The sequence below is a fragment of the Lathyrus oleraceus genome, chromosome 7 (genome assembly GCF_024323335.1).
Source record: "Lathyrus oleraceus cultivar Zhongwan6 chromosome 7, CAAS_Psat_ZW6_1.0, whole genome shotgun sequence".
NCBI classification, from domain to species: Eukaryota; Viridiplantae; Streptophyta; class Magnoliopsida; order Fabales; family Fabaceae; genus Lathyrus; species Lathyrus oleraceus.
The window spans coordinates 123,798,196-123,817,747 of NC_066585.1; the positions used below are offsets into that span (position 1 = coordinate 123,798,196).

The following is a 19,552-nucleotide window of genomic DNA, read 5'->3' on the forward strand; positions in this document are numbered from 1 at the left end:
TCATAAGTTATAGTAACACAGTACAATCCAACGACTCTCACTTGTGGTCCATGATGAACAACTTCCTTGCTGATTCACACTAGACAACACCTAAAAAGGTGTATACCCAAACCAAACTTTTGTTTTCGGTTAGCAAGTCAGAATCATCTCTGGTAACAAAAAAAATACGGAATTATCTCTTCGATAGAATGGGAAAAATCATCATACAATTGTATTGTAAGAGGAATTTTGAATTTTAGTCAAGAAGGATAAAAGTATATTCACCTCACTTGAGGTCTCTTCAAATATAACTCACACTTTCTCTATTGTTGCACTAATAAGAAACATCCCATATTTGTGTAATAGGTGACACAAACCACACATAAACTACCCATTTTTCTAAGCGCATCTAATTTCTTGTGTATTTCAAAAAATAAAGCTCTCATGCAAACCTAGCCGACCATGTAGCCTTCATCTTCCTCACAGTGTATCAAAACACTAAAAACCGACCACAATATTATCAAAATTTCTTACCTAACACCAATGGTGGATTGTGCAAATACTTCTAAATTAGGATTTAACCATTGAACTAAAAATAAATATAAAATAAAATAAAATAAATAAAATGACACCGAAATATTTTCTCTCATTAATTAGGCAAGTTATACTTTAAATATTGAACCATCCTAATTGATCTCGGGGAACACTTATCTCACCCTATATGGTGTGTCCCACACCTTTGAAAACCCAAAAATACCCTAACTGTATTTGCACATCTATCTTCAGACTCATTTTAGATCTCCAGACTCACTTAAAATCACATCATTCCTCGTATATCAGTGAGTCACCCCATTTTTTCCAAAATTTATTCCGGAGATGCAACTCTATATTTGTTCTGGGGTGAATCTGGAGATGCATCTTCGTAAAACTCCCTAAATTAATTTTAAGTTATTGGAAGCATGTTTATTGCACATGACATGGAATTTTTTGGAGATGCATCCCTAGGAATACCTCTGAATTCATTCTAGGATGTAACATTGTCCTAACTTTGGCCTTTTTTTAGGCTAACTTATATTTTAGGTCATTTTAGGAAAAAATTTATCGTAAGACCATTTACCAGTATCATAAATTGATTCGAACATACTATGCATACATTAAAAAAACTCTTATCTTAATTAAATTAAATTTAAAATGTACCAACCATACATAATTTGTTCCAAAAACACAATAAATAATATAAAGAAACATAAACTACTAGGTATGTCTAACCCCACAGTTTCTCCTCGGCTTGTATTACAAGGCATTTCTTTCCTGGGAAATAATGCCTTCTACGAGGGGCAACTAGGGATTACCTTCCTCAAAAGGTCAAACCTATATGTCGGATCTCGCTATATCCGCAATATGCTGACAGACCGACAACACCTGTTGCGTGTGGTCATCCCTAGCCTCTAGTACCTCCTGATTAGATGACCTATGTGATCTTCCAAGAGCGTCTGGTGTCATGATATGATATGACACCATATAGAACCATATGTAGTCGTTTGTATAACCCAATTATATAGGAGCTGACACCCTACGATAGTCCTCAAGTACCATATAACTCTCGAAATCCTCAAGTATGGCATCAAAATATTTGCGCAGACGGTGGGAGGAGCAGACTTTGAGGGGTGTCTCAAAATAAACTGGAAATACCCAAACTGACGCATCACTCACTCGGGCAGATACGCATACATAAGATCTGACCTACAAGCCAGCCATCCGGTGTATAACAAAATGACGTCCAACTGACGCGCCGTGCCGTGACCGCCGTATAGGTAGAAGGCAATATCATCTTCTACATAAAGGCCATGATACCCCCTAAAAGGGCTTCATCACCTGATTCCCTCTGTACGGGGAAAAGTTGACAACATGTGGCCAATCCTCAGTGTAGTCAAGCATAGGGTCCCATCTGGAAATGCGAGAAAAGTGAAATATGTTTCATCCTTGAAAATGGTTCAAATAAAACATTAGTAACAAGTGTAACAAAAGAGTTATGAAAATATTATAAACAATAAATTACTGTAAGCGGCGTGCAACTTCATGTTAATTACTTTGTCTTCCAAAGACAACTTTCGCCTAGCTTTGAGTACAGATAGACCAAACACCCCCCCCCCCCCAGTTGTACTCGTGAATTTCCATTAAGTTGATGAGGTATTTAAGGTATACCACATCAACATAGGTTGCACTTTTGTCCACAGACATGGGCGTGCCAACCAAGAATAAGAGGTAACACCTCAATGCACACTACCCGTGGTACCGAACCTGCATATCATCACCTTCGACATCCACAACCATCTCCAAGTGGTCTTTATAAAGTTCTTCCAATAATTTAAATCTAGCATGAGCACCTCTGGTGTCAACTACCTCATTTGCGACATCAGTTGGGTTAGCTCCTGAGTATGTAACCATCATCTCGATGGCTTCCTCTCGATTAAGCCTTATGTGGTCCAATAATTTTTATCTGATGGGAAGATGTAGGAGGCATGTGAGGTCATCCAGTGTGATGGACATCTCTCCAAAAGGAAGATGGAAAGATGATGTCTTTGAATGTCGTCTCTCTATATATGTCGCCTGCATATCATGGTTTATGGTCTTGTATGCAACAACATATAAACCGGCAAGCCCAAAGTAGTAGATAACATTCTTGAACCATCCATCTTCGGTTTGTTCCAAATCCAAAATCTTCCTTTCGTTGCTTACGGATTTTAAACATGGACGCTCTTGTAAAAAAACATATCACTATCAGTCACGATTAAATCAGTTTAAAACATATGTAATGCAAAAGTAAATAAACATACCTCTCCTTCCCAGATGAAATAAGGAGATATCAAATGGACCTTCTGGATAACTACCTACAAAGGGCATCTGCATCAGCATCAGGTTCCTCCTGATTTGCCTCATAGGCTTCAGGGGCTTTTTAAGCAGGGGACACGTGGCCTCGTGAAGTAGATGCCTGAGTCGGAGGACTTTGGGAAGTATAAGCAAATGGTTGTGAACCTCGACCTTATGAACCATGAAACATGGTAGTATCAACTTGAGGCCTCGTGGCCATGTCCCCGACCCTCTCACGTCGTACAGACGCATGTTGGGGCACAAGACCGAGCCTAATTTTATCCTGGTTGTTTTCATCCATTATACCTATAATAAAACCAGAAAACCACATCAAAATGCAGTCAAACCAAATCCGGAGATACATCTCTGAAAATGAGTTTAGACAAAATCTGGAGATGCATCTCCGGATGAACTTGCGAGTTGCAAAAATGGTAGACACCCCATTGATGCCCTAAACTCCAACCAAATGGGAATGCATGTATATAACAACTGCCTATTTCAAATGTGTTACTATCTAATGCATCTTAAATGGCCTATGTTACCTAAAACATCATTCAAATCTAAAAAAAAAGAAATGAAATGAGAAACTTACCAAATTAGAGTTGTGGATGAAAAGCTTGAATGGAATGAGTGACTTTGCAACAAAAAAAAAGTAGAATGGAGTGAGTGACTTTGAAAAATGAACTTGAATAAACTTGCTTAAATGGTGTTTGAAAATGACTTTGTAGCAAAAGATCTCAAATAGGGTTTTAGTGACTTTGCAACAAATGAAGAAGAAAGAGAGAGGGGTTTGCCGTGGGTTTATGAATAAAATGCATTCGGAGATGCATCTCCGTAAAACTCCCTGAATTTTGAATTAAGGGTTTTTACGGAGATGCATCTTCGGGCTCACCCTAATGTTGATACGAAGATGCATCTTCATATTATATTTCGACAAATAAGGGTGACTCACCAATTTATACTGAGGAGTGTGTAAAAATGATGCGTTCGAAAATGTATCGTCGAATTCTATGGACAATTATGACTTTTCACTATAGAGAAAAAGCACCCCTAAGAATAGAAAAAATAATTCCCTTTATCTTTATTATTATCTTTATTATTGGACCAAACTCCCTTTAAGGAATTCAAATAACAATATAAATAATAATAAAATTAAAAGATTTTGTCTTGACACCTTTTTAACCCAACACCCCCTAATGTGTACACTCTTACCAAAATATTGTTAGGAAAAGTTTGAATTTTTAAACAAAAAAATTGTTTTTTTTCAGGTTTTTGGACTAATATACTGGATTTTAACTAAATTCTTAGTTTTTTATTTTTTTATTTGAGTTTTTACAAGATTTATGTGTAATGTATCAGATTTTTGAAAAATTCATGAATAATTATTTGATTTTAAAAAAAATCGATATAAAAAAATCGATTTTATACCTTTTTTAAACCGGTGTAGAATCATAATTTATTTTCAAAAATTAATGATTTTATACCAAATATTTGAAAAAATTGATATAAAATCATTTTTAGTGGATTTTTCAAATAACAGATTTAAAATCATAAAACTTTTAAAAAATATTATAATTTTATACCGGATTTTTTAAATATCCGGAAAACTATAAAACATAGATGATTTTAGGAGTGCTCAAATCTAAACCGTTCTAAATAAAAATCGCAAATCGATTTGAAAAATTCGAAAAATCATAAAAAAAAATTGAATAATTATTGGATGTGTTTGAATGTTATTTTCTAAAAACCTCTCGGTTCAAATCGAATTTCAGATTGATTTTTATACAAACCAAACCGGTCTGCAGCTACATATTTTTATATGATTTTTTTGTTAGTATGATATGATATATTAATTTATTATTAGATGATACTTATTTTTCTAAATTATTTATTAGTTTAATTTAATCTATTTATTTTTATTATTACATTTTTTTTCAATCATAACAATCATTATTATTTTATAATAACAATCATTATTATTTTGTAATATTACTTTTTAATCTGATATATGTTATGTATTATATCAAATTTATTATTTATTAAGATTTTTATAATATTAATGAAAAATATAATTTATAATTTGGATATTCAAAAAATCGATCCAAATCAACTGTATGAAATGAAATTGGATAGATCAGATTTTTTTAATCAATCATTCAAAGTCGAATGAAATCGCAAATAAATTTATCTTTGAATCAGATGATTTTTGCTTCAAAATTTATTCAAACTGCGCCGCAAACACCCTTAACTGATATATTAAAAAATTTAGTAGTATTAACTTCCTTTTTTTATTGGCCTACCAAATATGAATTACTAATTTTTTTAAAAATTCAGAAAATAACAAAATATACCGGATTTATTTAAAAAAATAAGGAGAATTAACTTCCTTTTCTTATTGGCGCACCAATTTTTATAAAATCCAAATTTTAATTTAATTTTATCGAATTTCTCAAAATATTCGATAAAAATGCATACCAAATTTTTTTTTATTGTCCAACCGATTTTTCGCACAAAAGAGAAGTTTTCATTACTTTGTTAATGGAAAAATAAGAGAAATATTTTTGTCAATCGGGGATATAATAAGATTTAATTAAAAAGGTGGCCACACAAATTCTCTAAAAGTAAGACTATTTTATAACTTGTCACCCCCTCTTATATCTAACTCCTCCTCCCATTTGACTACATGAATCAACTTCAGTCATAATGATCTATTCAAGATCATACTTCTATCCAAATTATTAATCTCGAGATCTTTTTAAATAATTTCTCTTATAAATTTTTTTTAGGTCTTTCTCTATCTCTATCTATTTGACTCATCTCTATCTGATCTATTCTCCTTACTGCATAATCTATAGATCTTCCCTCTACATGTCCAAATCACATAAGTCTATTTTTCCCTATCTTTTCTACTATAAGTGTTACCCCAACACTCTCTTTAATAATGTCATTTCTAATCTTATTTTGTCTAGTCTTACCACGCATTCAATAAATTAGTCTTGGTATTTAACTCTGGAATTGCCTCTAACAGGTGAGTTCTGAAAATTAAGACTAACACAAAACTGAGCATTATAAATTCAGTCAAGTACACTAGTAAATAAGAACATAAGGCATATTCCGGCTTGTTTAGGTCACAAACACCACATCCAACATGTGAAATTGGATAGTATTCTTGAAGGTGTGGTAGGTGTGAACAACAAACAAGAAAACTGCATGGATTAGGTTTAACATTAGAACAATAGGTACATATGAATCTTCTCCCCTTTTCCTTTAACAAAAAATAGAGGTCAAAGTTAAAATTAAAGACAAAGTAAATTAAATAACAAAACACAGCAACTTGACATGCAGCTCAAAACTTAAAAGTCAGCTTAAGTAAATTATGTGGACAGCTGTAACATATCAGTGACAGAACAATTCATGCAGATCAGCTCCAAGAATGAAGAAGCTCAAATGTGCATCCTACTTCTTCGAAATGCCAATGAGGATTAGTACTATACTAGTCATCTTAATAAACAAAACATTTCATTACTGTGATAATGAATCCTTATACTAAGTCGTATAATAATTACAATTAAGTAAAAACTACTACATGTTTTCCTCTTTTTTTTCTTTTATAAAATCATATTCTTTCATGAATATATGATTATAAGGAATTGTTTTAAAAATATTGGTGACAAAGAATTAAATCCTGTATTATGCATTTAGTCATGTCTCAGGCATAGTGAAGTTACATACACTAGTTACAAGCTAGCAGTCAATATTGACGATGCTTCTTGTTGTCTCAAGCTATCAGCCACATGGGAAATTACTCCTATACCAGCATTGTGAAGCCATTCATTTTTAACCTGAAATTGAGAAGTTCTGATGTTAAAAACTCTATCAATGATACCATCATCATCCGAGAGAACAGGTAGATACATTACATGAATATTGTTATGAGCAAAGAAAGGCCAGAATGATGAATGGAAGCTGACATCAACTTTTCTCCATCCTAACTGTTGTAATCCCTGTATGACCTCCTCTGTTCAGAAGATACATAGTAGCTTTAGTGGAACAGCAGAACAGATAATTAATAACTCTGAACAGATAATTCGTAATTCTTCAGCTACTCTAGGCAATAATATCACCTTCGATGATTTCATGGTATTCCACAGTCTTCTGGGTACCAGGTGCATTTTGTGCTTCTTCCTTTGCTTTCATTGCTTCTTGAGAAAATTGAGGGCCATCAGAAGGGACTGGAGGGCAATATTCAACATCAACCACGTGCTTGTATCCATCTAAAGATTGGCGAGGAGGCTGTCAATAGAATAAAAAGTGTTGGTATGCTACAAACATACAAGCATTCTCAATTTTCCATTTCAAACATTTTCCTGTTCTAACATTAAATAATTTCTCCCCCTAGCTTTTTTATGGAATCAGCCTGAAGAACACTGATGCTATCGTTATCTCTATTCCAAAAATTAATAATTTATCTTCCAAGTTACACAGATCATGACACTGATCTACTAGGATGCCAGAATTAAAACCACTAAAAATATTTTAGTTGCACTTAATTGCTTTTATCCATCATTAATTTTATTTATTTATAAAGGATTTATATACTTTATTCAAGAACATCAGGAATGCAAGTATCAGCTAATACAAATACAACTTTCAAACTATACCACATGCATTCTTGGACAAAGGCTTCAATTTCATGCCAAAAAGTTGTAACTAATGAAATGGGTTAACATACTGCTGTCAAGTTCAGAGATATTCTGAAAACAGTCTCCTCTCTTGAGAATTCTCATATAAATACACTTTAAATTACGAGTTAAGGAGCTGAGTCAGCCTCATAAATCTGCAACTGCCATATATACATTTATGCAGTTTATTATACTAATTAATAGTATTAATCCCAACCCAATAAATCTGCTACAGCCTTTTATTATCCTAATGAATAGCAATTAGGACTATTCTAATTAGCAAATATCAGTTAGATATCCAGACCTTAAACCTACTGACAACTGCTAATTATAAATCCTTCTTATAGATGAGAGAAGGTCTACATACCTTGCTATTAAGAGAAAAGGAAAGCTATCCATGAAGATGTACAAAAATGCAGACTCTGCAGGGTTGACATTGACAGAAGGTCTATCTCAGGGCACTACATGGTTTTGGGAGGAAATTTGGTGACGAGGAGAAGCAAAAGCAAATCCTAGTTGCAAGGTCAAGTGCAAAGACAGAGTTTCAAGTATGGCTCACAATGTCTATGACGTGTTATGCGTGAGGTGGATCACAATGTCTATGACGTGTTATGCGTGAGGTGGCTCACAATGTCTATGACGTGTTATGCGTTGATGACCTAAATATAAATTATGAGGATCCGATGAGGCTATTCCTTGACAATAATTTTGTCAGTAGCATTGCACACAACCCAATACAACATTATAGAGCCAAACACGTAAAGATAGACTGAGATATGATCAAAAAGAAATTAGATAGCGGTCTATTAACTATTACCTAAACCCCCTGTGGACTTCAATCGGTAAACACCAAGGGACTTGCCACCAAGTAGTTCCGATATCCTACTTGCAAGCTGAGAATGATTGACATCTATTCAACAGCTTAAGGGAGAGTTTTGTAAATATGCAGCTGACACAAATTTAGGATAGAATATTATATGTACATATTTTCAATGCATCAGTTATTATTAGGACGAATTTTATTCCCTTTTTCTTGATTATGATTTATTAGGCTTAGCCTATATAACCACATTAGTGCTAGTACTTTTCCAATTCAATAAAGAAGATTCAGTTCTTCTCTTGTTTGCCCACTGAAATCCCTCTCCTCTTTTTTATGCTTTTCATTTGACTTAATAACAAATTAGAATGTTAGTGATAACCTTACAACGAGTAATTAGATTACAAGCTCAAGACATTAACAATGTCAGAATATACAGTATATAACTCTAAGCATCTTAAATCTTAAATATTGAAGATCAATAACAAGTGAACAAGATAAACCAAAAGGAGAAATCATCATATTCACCTTACTGAGCTCCATTTCCCTCCTTATCGAGGATGTGCGCCATCCAACCATATCTATATTAAGTTAAAGAAATTACCAAATTGAGGAAGAGAGGACCAAAAGTTACCACTTATATAGCTAGCAGGTCATAGAATAAATAAAACATACTGAGAGGATACGATCATATGAAACATTAGCATAAATAATGCGACATTTAAATGCTCCAAGTGCAGATCTACAAAAACACTAAATCCTGTAAGTAACAGATTACTTAATTGAAAAAAGAATGCAAAGTTAGCACCAATAGATTCCTTTGCTTACAGAAACTTTCCATCTTCACAATCAGAAGCCATTCTCAACAGCAGAGGCGGTCTGTTGGGTTTACCATCAGTAAGGAACAACTGACTACCAGTCCGGCCAACAAATAAAGGAGCCATAGGTGCAGCAAGCTTTTCTAGTATTGGGACGCCCAACAGAAATGGAAGCTGGAAAATATGCACACTACACTGTCAAAACTCTTATGTCCGGTAAATTTTCGGTGTAAATTGAGAAACATGAAGAGTTTCAACAGAGGGTCTCAATGTCATCAACATAAGATTTATCCAGTAAGATTTAAATTTTGTCATGGTCTGTTTGTGGATAATGTAAATCTCAATTGAACTTTCTCTCATTATTGGAAGTGCTAGTGCTAGTGAAGGGAAGCCTTGGCACAACAGTTGAAGTTGCTGCCATGTGACATGGTCATTAGATCAGTCTCCAGCAAATGCAAGGTAATGCAGCCTAAAATAGACTCACAATTAGTCCAACCCTTCCCTGAACCCTATGGAGGAAGAGCTATTAGTATACTCTCCACTTTTTACTCTTCCTTTTTTCATTTTAAAAAGTCTTCGGAGGTTATATGCTGATAGACCTCTTCTAATGGCAGTTATGAGAAATTATCATGGCAGTTATATTATTTAATTTTAGGATTAAATAGGGAAAGGATAGGAGAAATTGACTATGGATGGGACAATTTTTGAATAGTGTTTGGAGGGAGAGACCAAACACTCATTCTTAGAGGGAGAGACCAAGCTCTCGAATTCTTGGAGGGAGAGACCACGACTCTCGAAAGAGAATAGTTGGGTCAAATCAAAATTCATACAAAAAAAAAAAGAAAACAGAAGGAACAAATTATATATATGAAAAAGGAGGGACCCATATGATTCAGAGTGGTTGTATGAAATATCAATGCCTCACATTATAAGCTAAAGTAATATTACAAAGGAGAAACAATAATAAAGAAAACCATATTAAAATATAGGGATATATAGAGTAAAACTGCAAAAGAAGAAACAAATACTAGAGGGATGTTTCTAATATGCTTATATACAAGAATAATACAGGGCTTCAATAAGTTTTAAATCCTTACATGTAGTTATATCCTGATAACTTTTCAACTATTTGCATTTTAATATACTACAGTCCTAAATGTGCAGTAAAAGATTTAGTACCAAAAATAGTGCCTCAGTTTGATTTTAGCTTCAAAGAACATACTATAATATAGGAGATTCATCGATATAAAAATTATAACATCTTATATAAAGCAAAAAAAAAACATCGGCACATAATTAATATGGTCTGGAACAGACCTGCCTTTTTCCCCTTACACCAAGATGTGGCGTAGCTAAAGTAATAAAATTGATTGGCTCCAACCCAGCTATCATCCCTCCTTTCGAAAAGCTTGTGCTTTGGGAATTTCCTTCCGTGTTGTGTGCAAGATCATCAGGTTGGTCCCTATTATAGGTATCACATGAATAGAGGACAGAAATTGCATATCTAGCAAACAAGCCTCCTAAAGAGTGGGCCAGAAAGGAGATTCTTTTCAGACTTTCTGTTTTTCTGACAACTTGCAAGACCTGTTTTGATAAAAGGAAATAAACATACATGAAACAACTCAGAAGAAACTCAAAGTTATTAGAACTGAAATTGGGTGTCCAAACATTGGGCCACAGAAATTTGCATATCTCATGACTCACTTCATCAGCTAATCGCTTTCCAGCTCCATCAATCCCAGTAAACGTCTTAGTATAAGTATTTGATGAACTTACTGCAGAGATCAAATAATTCTTAAGGACTTCAGCCAGACAAATAACTTTATGTTCATGGAAGAGGAACTTAAGTTATTCAAAAGAAAACTTTCACAGCTCTAAGACAAATACTGTTATTTTGAACAGCTTAAGATCACTACTTTCCAAGCAATACTACAAATAGACTTTCTAATGCATTGACTCAGAAAAAAGCTTGAAAAAAAGGAAGAAGATTCAGCACAAGAGCGAGAGTTTGATTTTGCAAGCCAAATCATAACATAAACTACCAGAAAAATTTGAATTACTGACTGAAATTTAAGACAAAAATGAAATTCACTTCTAACTCCACTAAATGTTACAGATGCACATTTTTTTTATCAAACTCCCATCGGTATATACCCTTACATGCATGATTTACAAAAGACAATAGAAAAACTAACTAACATAGAGAACCCCGAGTGACATACATACTAACCAAAAATTAGAAAGTTCTTTCCAAGGCGCCTTTTCAACTCTGCTTCTGCATAAGTCCAATCCGCAGTGCTGTACCAGAACAACAATCAAATGACCAACAGAAATAAGTGGATCTATGTATGGCACATATCCATTGCCCCAAAATTTAACTTTTCTCGCTTTCATCTACTAAATTGTGAGCAAGGTATTTAAAACCGAGATCCTATGCGGAATCAGAGAGAGGTCACAAGATCGTGAAATCGGAGTATGGTAACACGAATTGTAAGATCCTACCATTTTCAAAAATTCATATACTGCATATATATATTCATATAAAAAAACATAATTTAGTAAAAAAAAATCAAATCAGGGCATAAAATTAAAAATAAAAATAAAAATGAAAATTCCAATAAAAAAATTCAAGTGTATTGAATATGAATAAGAATAAAAATAAAAATAAAAATAAAAATAAAAATAAAAAGAGTGATGTAGGGTGCCAAGGAATATTTAAACTTCAAAAACTTTAATGTACGTGAAATGAATATTGAATACAAAGGTTCTGAATGTATTGAATAAGTTAGGTGACTCAGAGAATTAATAGGTTTAGTGGATATATTGGGAAGTTAAAAAAATAATGACTATTGGGAAGGTTTTAAGAAATTAATCCCACCGATCCAATAGTGTTTGCACTGCGATCCCACCATTTCCACCTAAATACGATTTTTTGCCTTCACAGGATCGCCCAAACCCATCAAGATCACAAAATCATACGATCCTACGAGTGGGATCCCGATTTTGACTACCATGATTGTGAGCTTAAAAATTACTTTTATAAAATGAATCAGATTTATGATGGACCAGTAAACTGGAAAGGGTGCCAACTATCATAAATAGGGTGAAAACCATAATTCTTTCCAGTTAAACTTCAATATGAATATAGCAACTACTTGTAAAAGTGTTACGCATACTAATTCCATCTTTCAGTTCAGCCACAATTCAATACAACAATTTGAGCAATTTATTATTGGGTAATGCTAACTTGTGCCCTTGGGGCACAAGTTAAAAGATAAATATAGAAACAAATTCTTGAAAATTGTGTATTGAATTTATTACAAATTTACAATTAATAATTTTATTTATTTTTTCAAAACAAATTTTCTATGTATGGATTTCTTAACATGTGCCCTTGGGGCATAAGTTAGCTTTACCCTTTATTATTTTCTAAATATAAATATAAATATACCTAGCTAAGATACCATGAACAAGAACAAGGAGATGATCTGGTTCATTCCTAGAATTTCCCATGCTAGAAATAGACTTTCCATTAGTGGTAGCACTCATAGCTTGAGCTCTTAGGCCCTGGTGTCTCTGTCCACTGTTTGTACCTGCCAAAGTTCATTAGCCAGCTTTAAATAAAACTAAATGTTATTCATACTTGCATCAATATTAAGATGGTCATTCACTTGTTATCATAATTGGATTATTAGACTACTTGTTACTAGGCTTGGGCTAGTACTAGTATAGAAAAACGATTGACAAATACAGAGGATGGAGAAAGCAAGCCAATGAGGCCATAACTGTAAGAAAAAAAAAGTGTTTCTCAATGCACAAAGTTCCCACTACTCCAGGGTCAGTGGAGCACTATATCCTACAACTCTGTTCGGATAGGCTACTTCCAAGACTAAAATCTGTGGCGACTCGTGACTCCAATCCTACTATAGCCACGGCTACCATGGATTACAACCAAGACATATCTACTAATAGATACAAACTTTATCATGGTATAATAGTTGCCACGTGATTGGTATCACGGGTATGAGTTGTCGAATCAAATTCTTGCAAATGCAAAGGCAATACTATACCTACAATATAAATTTTTCTCTCATAGATATGCAACGGATTTCATCATTTCTTGGACCCCGCTACAATGGGAGCTCTACAGCACCGGGTTGCCCTCCATACACAGTGCTTAACTTTTCAATCAACTCTACGGGAACATGAATGATTTTATACTGATAAATGTTTGACCACCAAAATTGCATTTGTTTAAATTGAAGGCAATGAGTAAGTGTATGTTAGGCTCTGTTGGAAAAATGCAACTCTGCACCAAAAGTAAATGTTGGGGCAAGCATACATTTGTAACAGAAATCCAAACAAACCTAGAGATATGTGATTGCCAATTGCATGATAAGAATAAGACATCAAAACCCATAACATCAAGTGACATATAAACAAACTCTTAAAACCAAAGAGTTACACTTGATTTTGATCAACTTCTTTCTGTAGCATTTATCAAGTCTAGAATGCCATCATTTGATGAATTTGACTATTCAACAGCCGAAAAGTTTAAAGTATCTCAATACTACATAGCACAAATGGAAACTGTATTTCTATATACTCTATTAAAGTAAGATGTTGATAGGAAACAAAGAACAAAGAAAGAATTGGATTTAGTTTACAGTCCTGTTGAAAAATATACATACACAAAAGGCCAAGATTACGGTTGATTACTTGAGTTTTATTAAAGTAGGATTAATAGTTACGATAAGATTGATCAATAAACTTAGCACTAAAAGGCGATTTTGCTAAGATCTTCATATACTTGCTTCTTTAAACTCCATATCAGTATGTGCATCCTTTGATTACTTAAATCAACACAAACCATTTGAATTCACAGAATATAAGAATCTACAAAACGCAAACCCTTGGGATTCACATTGTTCTAATCCACTTACATGCCTAACACAGAAATGCTACCTCATACACGCACAATAACATAAACCAGATAATAGTAAGATGAAAAAGAAAAAAAAATTATAAATCAAATTGCAATAATCGGAAAGCAAAACAAGAAAAAGCGTATGAAGAGAAACGAAACAAAAAAATATACCAGAAGGAAAATTGAAACCGGAATTGGAGGCGGAAGAGGAAGAAGAAGAAGAAGAGGAGGAGGGAGAAGCATGAGAAGAGGAAGATGCAACAGGGCTTTGTTGTGAACCACTCTTGTTGATGAAATTGGAGATTCGAGACGAGTAAGAACAGCGCGCGTGAATGAGCGGAGCCGTTGCCATGATGTATATATATAGAGGGATGCGAATCCTGAAATCTCTCTTTTGAAGCCAAAGTGTCACAGCAAAACGCCACAAGTTAAAAGTTGCTTATAAGTTATAATCGGAAAAAAAAAAAAGCTCTGAAGTTTCAGAAGTTACATTCCGTAGATGATAACTAAAACAAAAGAGATTTGTATATTATTCTTCACACGCAGTTTATTCATCGGAACAACGCAATTGCGATATTATTGATGGATGGTAGAGAGGGAAGTTGCCAATAGACGACACGCAAAGCGCAGCAAATAGTGACGTAAGCACGCGCCAAACTAATAAATTATCTTTTGGTTTGATAGGGCCTGTATAATTTTATTCTTTTTATTTACTAGTACTAAATCCTTATATTTTATTATGCTATACTATACAAATAATTTAAAAAGTTTGGTTTGACTTGTCACTATATTAATTTACATTGTGTTTCATCATTCATTTTCTCTACTTTTAAATAAAAATATATATCTTCGATTGTTTTCTATAAAAATATTAATTTAAATGCATGCATTTTCAGTGTAAAAAGTATTACATATATATTCAATCAAAATACTTTAAAATGTCAAATCATATAAATAATTTAAAATTTATAGGCTAATTTGATGGAATATATGGTTGTCATTGGTTGACAGTTACACGATCAGATCCTTCAGGTGTGGTGTTCGTTGCTCTGATGTAGTGGCAAGAGTGGATATATAATGTTAACACTCCAACACTCAAGTCAATTTGTGAAATAACTTAAAATGGAATGGAATTTTAAAAAATAAAATAAAAGCATATGTCTTGGCACTAAAATGAATAATTATAGGATAATTTGGATAAGGTCTTTTGGGATCCTTTTTGGCTTAGGTTCGGTCTTGAACAGTTAGCCCTTAGGTTTACCATGTCGTGAGGTGTGTGATGTCTCTGGAGTTGGGTCAGATATCCTTTTACCTGTAACCTTTCATAGAAAAGTTGAAAGATTTCAAGGACAACCTCATTAAATATTTGTCTAATCATTTAGAGGTTTCGTTGAATGTCTTACATGTGGTTCTAGATAAGTAGGCTAGTTAGTGGCGTGTCTGTCTGGGTCATTCGAATGCACTTAAGTATATTTATGTTCACGATGTGTCATTTGAACTGTTTAATTATTGATCTTTCAATATCCCACGACTTATAATGTTGACTCATTTTTCCTTTCCTATATAAGTTTCCTTTTGGTCTTTCTCACAAATTTACGCTTCCTTTTTGTTTTCCTTTCGCCATTCACGTGCTTATTTTCTCTGTGTTATCATCTGGAAATTCTTATTCGCAGTTACTTTCAACTTGTTATGGCATTTGCATTGTCACTTTTCTCAATCCAAACTATTTTTCTTGCTATATCTTCTTTTGAAAATACCATTTCTTGCCTCACCCTCTTATCTTTTTTTTTATGGATGATTTAGGGGTATACCTTTAAATATAAATAGAGATGGTAGGGTGATTCTCCCATACCGGTTGTTTATGGAAACCCCGACATTCTATATAAGAAGCAATTGAAAGTTAATGATCTTATACCTAATATAATAGTTCTTAGTGATAGTTTTCGGGATTGGGGGAGGTCACGTTGAGAGTGGAAATGACATTCTCTTGCGTTTGCAACAAAAGTAAGTTTTATAATTATCGTATCCACATAGGTGTTACCACGAAATATTTCTAAGGCATGTTGAAAGCATAATTAATGAAAGAGTCCTGTGAATGTGGGGGTCATACCCTACCAAAAAAATAAAGAGATGTTGGAAGCAAGCAAGAAAGGAAAAAATAACAAACCAAAGGACGAAGTCGACGGGGAAAGTTGGCCTTGTCGACAGGCCATTCTGTCGACAGACGCAAGGGCTGGGACTTAAAGAATTATAGTCAAATGCGCAGAAGACAGCTTCGCCCTAACGTCTGGGCGGGAGAAAATTGAAATTCAAAATAAATAGTAGTTCCAAAAGGAATAAGAGCGCCATAATGTGGTGCAGTTAGCAAGACATGGGTGCGGCGGTTATGCAGATTGTGTGACATAACATCTGCTAGTTTCTAGGAGTTTAGCTTATGAGTAGTTTCCTCTAGTTTAGTATAAATAGAAGTATCCCACAAGGGACTCGGGGTGTTCACTTTGTACTACGAAATCACTTGTAAGAAAACTTCTCATTCCCAGCGCGAGGAAGCAAGAGTTTTTTCTGAGAGTGCTATGTACGTGAATCACCACATTTATTTCAATGCAACTTCCCTACTTTTCAATTGTTCCCGTTGAACATTTTATCTTAATTTCTTTTACTTTTGAGTTATCGTTCTACGTTGTCGTTTATGTTGTCGACACTGATTCTATTACGATAATAGAGTTCACCAAAAGCGTGTTCGTCATATACCTATTTTGAATGTTGTAGCGTTGTCGGTCACGAGTCACCTATAGGCGATAACATTCTCTAAAACCGTTCATGTGGAAAAACCCTATGTTTGTTCGACACTTTGTTAGGAGCCATTCCTCACAAACTCATTCTGTCGAAGTCTGGACAAGCCTCACTTGCACTAGCACATGTCCTAGGATCAACTGGCCGATCCTGCAAGTAACCCTTCGTTTTAAAGCCAAGGGAGGACCAGCGGTTATTTACCAATTTCCACAGTAAACAAAATGGCACGCCCAGTGGGACGGTGCTAGAGCAGTTGCGAAATTGCATGAAACTTAGAAGTGGCAAGCTATATAGTAAGCCACGAAGTAGTGTGAAAATGTCAAAAACTAACACTGATGAGGTTCCACGAGGAACTTTATCCAATACGAAACAGTAGTCTCACAGGTTGCCACTTTGCCACCGATGACAAGTGCAACCCTAACCATGTCGACTACGGGTGCGGTTGGAACATCAATTCCTCAGCCTCCACCAGGGGGTTCAGGATCAACGATAACGACGTTCAGACCTTGTGTGCCTCGCTTTGGCACCACAAATCCGCTTTATGGAATGCCGCATTCCTTAATGCCAGGATATTAGTCGACATCCAGTACAACACTATTTTCAGATACAAATCCTCCCTTGCAAGGATCAGCACAAGGGGGCAACATAAGGAACACTACTCAGAACAGAACCATGCCGCTGTCGAACACTTCAATAGCGGTGTTAAGACAACAAATGGACGATAGTAACCATGAATTGGTTAACATGTTAACCAACCAGATGGGCACAGTCTTCAATCCGCTAATACAAGAATCTGCTGAAACAAACAGACAAGTGGCGAACCAATTGACACACTTATGCAATTTTCTAGGGGCACCGGCCCGACAGATGACGCCAATGATTAGACCGACTGTTCCTGTGTAGATAGAGATAGGGGCAGCGGAGGAGGAGACAGTCCACGAAGGACAAATCATTAGACCCCTTCAACATCAAGGCGTCGAATCAGGAGTTGTGGGACGTAACCAGATGGTAATGGTTAACCAACACCAGGATGCTGATCAAATTGTCGACCAACATCGACAAGAAGACTTGGCGGTGGAAAATAATTTGACAACTATTGTCGAAAGGATTATGGCTAGAAATGGCATGGGTGTTACATTACAAAGGCCATTATACGCTTCCCCGTTAGCTGAATTTATTCTCCAAGTCGAGGCGCCTAGGGGGATGAAAGTGCCTAAGTACACTAAATTTGGGGGAGAGTCTGGTGAATCGACAATAGAGCACGTCGCCAGATACTTAACAGAGTCAGGGGATCTAGCTCATAATGAATGTTTAAGAGTAAAAAACTTCCCCTCCTCTCTGACCAAGGTTGCCTTCACATGGTTTACTTCGTTGGCCCCAGGTTCAATCGACTCATGGGCCAAATTAGAAAAGAAGTTCCATGAACAGTTTTACGAAGGACACTCGAAAATTAGTTTGGCAGAATTGTCTAGTATTAAGAGAAGGTTTGCTGAAAGTATAGATGATTATCTGAATCGTTTCAGGTCCTTAAAAGTCAGGTGCTTTACGCAAGTGCCAGAATATGAACTAGTTCAAATGGCCGCAAGAGGTTTAGATTATTCCATTAGGAAGAAGATAGATCCAACTTTTGTGAAAAGCATGTCACAACTGGATGACAGAGTCCGACATCTAGAACGATTAAAGCTAGAAAAAGTTAGGCACAATAAGTCTAAGAAAGAAAAAGTAGCGTTTGTCGAATACGACGCGACAAACCCAATACGTGAGGCCGATTATGCTTCATCGACCGAAGTAGAAATCGACGTGGCTGAACTAAAGCCAGGGTCTGCCTATGAGTGTCGCTCATTGCTGCCTGCGCAAGGAAAGAATCCTGTCGAAAACAACCCAAAATTCCCTTCGAAAACTTATACTTTCGACGTGTCGAAGTGTGAGGAAATTTTTGACTTATTGGTCAAAGATGGGCAGATGGTGGTGCCTCCTGGTACTAAAATACCACCGTTGGAACAAAGACAGAAAAGAGGGTTTTGTAAATATCATAACTATCTTGGTCATAACACCTCTAATTGTTACCTTTTCAAGGATTTGGTTCAGAAAGCGATTCAAGAAGGAAGGCTGAAATTTGCTGGCCGCGGAATGAAGATCGACGTTGATCCTCTTCACCAGGAGGAAGCCCTGTTCGTAGAGCCAGTCGAGATCAACATGGTCAAGATCAGCGAATATGATGAGGCCAACATGCTGGAGCAAACTGGGGAAAGCCCAAATGTCGATATAACTGAAGTTTACCCAAGGGTTGATGAAGACTTGGTGGATTTTCTGTATCGCTGCAAGAACAAGGGTTCACAGGTCTGCCTGTGCCCAAGGTGTGATGCTGTCACCGATAAAATAGCAGCAGAGAATTTCCAGAAGCTGCAACTGGGTAAGAGCAAAAGGAATGTGCCAACAAGGGGTTACCAGAATGAAAGAGGCTCAAAGAGGGCTGTGGGAAATAACCCAACAAGGCCTAAAAGCTTCGTGTCGTCGGCAAGTGCTCCTAGAGGTACTTGGGTCAAGCCTCAGGAAAGACAAGACACCCCACAAGGGGTTGTTGCTAATGCTAGAGGAGGTCTAGCAGTGAACTACAGGCGTGAATTCAAGTCTGAAAAGAGGACTCATATCTCTGAAAACTATT

The 19,552-nt window shown here is 35.4% G+C and overlaps 1 protein-coding gene across 1 annotated transcript; it reads right to left on the bottom strand.

Moving 5' to 3' along the window:
* Nucleotides 1–6,352: 6,352 nt before the first annotated feature.
* Nucleotides 6,353–14,750, bottom strand: LOC127101090 (putative lipase YDR444W). The gene is made up of 12 exons (XM_051038419.1): nucleotides 14,585–14,750; nucleotides 14,266–14,485; nucleotides 12,619–12,760; nucleotides 11,398–11,465; nucleotides 10,872–10,942; nucleotides 10,485–10,751; nucleotides 9,178–9,341; nucleotides 9,036–9,091; nucleotides 8,878–8,930; nucleotides 6,975–7,143; nucleotides 6,771–6,868; nucleotides 6,353–6,692 (listed from the first exon to the last, which is right to left on the bottom strand). The coding sequence occupies exons 2-12, from the start codon at nucleotides 14,444–14,446 to the stop codon at nucleotides 6,588–6,590; spliced, it is 1,374 nt and encodes a 457-aa protein (XP_050894376.1). The 5' UTR covers nucleotides 14,447–14,485; nucleotides 14,585–14,750; the 3' UTR covers nucleotides 6,353–6,587.
* Nucleotides 14,751–19,552: the final 4,802 nt, after the last annotated feature.